The sequence below is a fragment of the Pygoscelis adeliae genome, unplaced genomic scaffold (assembly GCF_000699105.1).
Source record: "Pygoscelis adeliae isolate BGI_AS28 unplaced genomic scaffold, ASM69910v1 Scaffold114, whole genome shotgun sequence".
NCBI lineage: Eukaryota > Metazoa > Chordata > Aves > Sphenisciformes > Spheniscidae > Pygoscelis > Pygoscelis adeliae.
This window is the reverse complement of record NW_008824587.1, coordinates 987679-992608: the sequence shown is the minus strand read 5'-3', so window position 1 is coordinate 992608 and position 4930 is coordinate 987679. Positions and strand designations below refer to the sequence as shown.

General features: G+C 49.9%; 1 protein-coding gene across 1 annotated transcript in view; it reads left to right on the top strand.

Annotated features, from left to right (window-relative positions):
- The window catches only part of LHX3 (LIM homeobox 3), a 9338-nt gene extending 7028 nt beyond the window's left edge, over positions 1–2310 (top strand). The window contains exons 2-3 of the mRNA XM_009322139.1: positions 90–261; positions 1886–2310. Coding sequence (XP_009320414.1) covers positions 90–261; positions 1886–2304 — 591 coding nt within the window. The 3' untranslated portion in view covers positions 2305–2310. The remainder of the gene's footprint in view (positions 1–89; positions 262–1885) is intronic.
- Positions 2311–4930: the final 2620 nt, after the last annotated feature.

The following is a 4930-nucleotide window of genomic DNA, read 5'->3' as shown; positions in this document are numbered from 1 at the left end:
GCCGGGTCTGCCCGGGCCGCGGGGCGGGAGGCGGCGAGGAAGGAGCCGGCCCCGCAGAGAGGGAGCTCCCCGGCGTGCCCTGCTTGCAGGTCTGGTTCCAGAACCGCAGGGCCAAGGAGAAGAGGCTGAAGAAGGACGCGGGGAGGCAGCGGTGGGGTCAGTACTTCAGGAACATGAAGCGGTCCCGGGGGACCTCCAAGTCCGACAAGGACAGCATCCAGGAGGAGGGGCCCGACAGCGACGCCGAGGTCTCCTTCACAGGTCGGTCCCCGGAGCCCCGTTCCCAGCCGGGGCTCTGCCGAGGGCGGTCTGTGCCCTCCCTGCAAGGCTGCTGTCCGTGTCAGGGCTGCTTTCACACACACACCCCCCCCCCCCCGCGGCTACGTTAATATTTTTCCACACAAAAATAACTTTTTTCCGGGGGGGCTGTGTCAGGTCCAAAAAGGTGCAGGGAGAGTTCCCCGGGCGGGCGCTGCGGCTGCTAGAGCCGCTGCTCGTATACAGCCTTTTCAAGGGACTCTTGGAAATACAGAAACCGGAGAGTCCGGAATCGCTGAACGTTTCTATGGGGAAAAGTACGTAGAATTTATTTTTCATCCGATTTAGGGGTGGTTGTATTTGCGTAGTTACTAGTTAGGACTCCCCTGCCGGCTCTGTGGGAGCCGTTACCTCCCCACTCTGCTGCAGAAGGGAGGTTGCTGCCTGTCGGGAGGTTTCTGCACCGGAGGGTCCCGTTTTCGGAGCAGAGATTTCTGTTGACAAACCCAGGGACATGCCCACACTAGCTCTTGTCCTGCGTAGCCTCGTCCCGCACTCTCCAGACCCAGGGCATCTGCCGTAGGAGCAGGATAGGGCCCTGTGCCGGGCTGGGGGGGGGCTGGGTGCCCGCCGCGCCGCTCGGGGGCACATTCTGCACGGCCCCAACTCCAGCCGGGCGCTGCCCCAGCGCCAAACGGTCTCTGCCGACGTGACCTGGTCTGTGCTACCGCAGTGCCCAAATGTGCCTCTCTGTGTGGTTTTTAGGAATACAGGAGAGAAGCTGAAATGCAAAACTCTGTGTACATATTTACACAGACGTATCTCTATAACGCGTGTATGTTTGTACGCGCAGGGATTTGCATCTCAGCTTCTCTCCTGTGTTCCTAAAAACCGTTTGATTTCCAAGCCTGTTTGTACACACTGTGCATCAGCGTCATAAAATATGAATATACTATAAATAATAACTAAAAAACGTTGAACAATTATTGATAGCTTGATGCCACAAACAGGTTTGTATCCTAGGCAACAGAGCAGCTCTTGCTGTCCATAAAGCCCCTAACGAATGCAAACAATTTTTACTGGTAACTTAAAAAATACTGCCCATTCTTCAGAAGTGTTTTTAAGTCGTACAGGTACATTTCATTAGCCTGTTCCTGAGCAGACAAATACTGCTGAGATTTAATTTTTTTTTCTGAGCAATGGAGAGCTTTTCTTGCATTCCGTGAGTGTTCAGGTAGCTCCTAAAAATGATATCAAAATTCAAGATAAACCTCAAAGCCAAATAGAAATGCAGAACAAAAGGTGGAAAGACATTGAAATCGCATTCCCCTTTAAAGGATTATTTTAAAATCACAGTCTTATATTTTACTATGTACTTTTCATGCATATTTTTAAAATCCAAAATGTATTAGATGTTTGTACTTAGAAAAAATAATAATCCCGTGGCCTTCTATGAAGATCTGTCAACAAGGATGGGAATAATGAGGAATTACGAGTGGCAAGTGCGTGGCTGCTCAGCTCCCATCCCTCTAATCTGTTTATACCCAGAGCTTGCAGGAGTTCCCGTGCGACCGCTGCCAGCCGTGACCATTGCTCTCCCAGTAAAACCAGTCCATTTCCCTTTCAGATGAGCCCTCTATGTCTGAAATGAGCCATTCCAATGGGATTTACAGCAATCTCAATGAAGCGTCCCCTGCTCTGGGGAGACAGGCTGGGACCAACGGGAGCTTTGCTCTGGATCACAGCGGCATCCCAGCTCAGGACCAGTACCACGACCTGCGATCCAACAGCCCCTACGGGATACCCCAGTCACCGGCTTCCTTGCAAGCGCTGCCAGGCCACCAGCCTTTAATCTCCAGCTTGGTTTACCCAGACAACGGCTTGGGCATCATGGGACAAAGCGGACAAGGGGTGCCCCAGTCCATGAGGGTCCTGGCCGGGAACGGACCCAGCTCCGACCTCTCCACCGGCAGCAGCGGGGGATACCCGGATTTCCCTGCCAGCCCGGCCTCTTGGCTGGATGAAGTCGACCACGCTCAATTTTGATACAGGGTCCACCACCGTGCAGTGGGAAGGGAAAGGACTCGGTGCTGTTAAACGTCATCTACTCTCGGAAACGAAGGAGGGACAAACTGTGACTGCTGAGCGGGGCAGGAAAGCGTGACGACACGGAGAGAGCGGACGGGGTTTCGGAGGGCGACCCAGCGGCGGGTTGGCAGAGGACGGTGGGCAAAGGCAGTCGCACCGCAGTGATGAGCATACGGAGCGCCCAAACGAAACCGGTTGTTGTGTCTTTACTAAACACCAAGACTTGTGCTTTACAGATTTGATATAAGGTATTTTGCTTTCTGTTGTCAGTGCATTCTCCAAAGCAAGGACTTGCTTCATCACCCATCCACGCCGAAAGCTTTTTAAGAGAAAATAAAGTCCTCATCCACTGTAAAAGGTGTGACAATGTCTATATTTCTATAGGAGAAATGTTAATAGTGAATCACTTCAGAAATCCATGGTAGAAAACTTCTCTGTTCTTCCAGCAGATTTTTTAAAAAGCGCACCGATGCGGTATGTTTTGTTTTATTTTGAATTTACATTAACTTTTCTAAAATGAAATGCTCTTTAATATGCCAATCATTTATCAACATCCCTTTTCCTTTGTAAAATGAAAATCATATGTTAATTCCGCTTCTCATCTTTTTAATTTGTAGATTGCTAGGTTTATTCTTCCATATAAGCATTAAACCGTGAATAGATGTATTTATTACCAAATAACTACACTTTCATCACGAGGTCAAGAGGTGATCTTTCTTGACCCAGGAACACTAGCGGCTCTGGGTTGTGAATCTTATGCTTTTCTTTCAAATTCCTTTGCAACAGTTTTACTGCAAAGTGTCTCAAACACCACCCTGATGTCTTGTTGCCAAATACCTTCTCGGGGGGGTCTCTCAGCAGGAGGTCTCGGCTGGTTTAGTTCAAGCCGTTCTCCCGGCACCGCTGGGAGCGTGTCGGAGCGAGCACACGCTTTCCTGGTGACCCTTCTCTGTTTCAGGCATTTGTGTATTTACGCAGATATAGCGCGAGCTGATTGTGAGGAAAGGCAAGACAATATGTATATTGTTATCTGTAAAAACTATCGAATTAACTGTAGATTATGTGAATGTCCAGTGTCTTTTATTTATATTCTCGCTTTCTCTCTGATGATCAAATACTTCAAGATTACAAATAAATTTGTCAGCTAAACTTTAAATAGTCTTTTGCTAAATTCACATCAAAAGCATCGATATAGGTAAGTACAATACCTGAAACTAAAAGGAAAAGCCCCCAAAACTCAATGCCATGATTCAACAAAGTGTTGAAATGCATTCTTCCCTTTAGCTACAGGAGCAACCCCACCGACGTAAGAATGCTTTGATAAACTGAAACAAAAAAATGACAGTTTTGGAGGCTGGCAATCCTTGGGAGATCCAAGCGATGTTGCTCTATGCACGCACAGGCTTTGATCGCAGTCAAGCTATTTATGACGGGTCATGGTTATTTTTCAGCACTCATTGCAAAAGCAGAAATATGTAAAGCAGAAATCTGTGCTGATGAAGCAGTAGAAAATAGCAGAGTCTGATATTGTCTGTCAGCGGACAGAAAGTTGTGCACATGAAACACTAAAAGTCAGACATTGGAATGTTTCGGAAGAGAAATCAGAAAGAAAAGAAAAAAACTCTAAGGAATTAAGCTTGACCAAACATATGCAGCCTGTGTTTGTGTACGCACACCCGAGAGGCGCGTGCACACACGTATCTTCATATACAAAGGTCTGTGGTCACGCTCCTCAAAGCAGAGTGAAGCACTTTGCCGAAGTCTCTGATTTAAAAATCAGATGGGAAACACTATTTAAGGCACATGGGCTTCGAGCCTCTCACTCCCCTGGGAAGTTGGGGGATATTTGTACCGGGGTCTGCAGTGTATCAAGCACCTTTGAGAGCGTGTGGATTTGAGACCAGCAGCACACTTCGGCAGGGAGGCAGCGCCGGGGTCGTCCCGCGCTCTGCAGGGGACCCCACGGGAGGAGCTGTGCTGTCCCCGGGCGGCTGCCAGCGCCCCGGCACGGCGCGCGTTGCCCCGGGGACTCGCCAGATGTCAGGCGGCGACACCTGGAAAGCCCAGGCTTTCATCCTTACCTTTTCTAAAGGACACACCGCCACTGCTGGAACAGGGTGACGTGTCGTTGTCTCCGGCCTCTCGCTGTAATCGCCCTCGCTGTTTCGCAGCTGCGGGGGGACGTGTGCTTGGCATAACGCGCGGCTCTCGCTCCCTGCTTTCCGCCTGCTCTGGCCTTCGCTTGGCGAGGGTGGGACACTGGCGTCTCCGGAAGCGAGCAGGTATTGACAATATTTGCAGAAACATTTAGGTTTGCAAAATACTTGTTAGCCACCAGCGCTGCGTAAGCCTCTTTACAGCTTTTCCCCCTCCTGTTACACATGCATTGCACCTGAGGAGAAGAAACATGGCCGGGTTCTGCTCTCAGTGAGCTAACAGAAGCCTGCCCAAAGCAAAACGGGTACGTGCACACTGCCTTAGTGCTGCAACGTTCGCTCAACAGAGAAACTCACTCTTTTTTTCAGGAGACCCGGTCCAAGAGCAGGGAAGGGAGAAGCCCCGCTGCGTGACACCATGGGGCTTT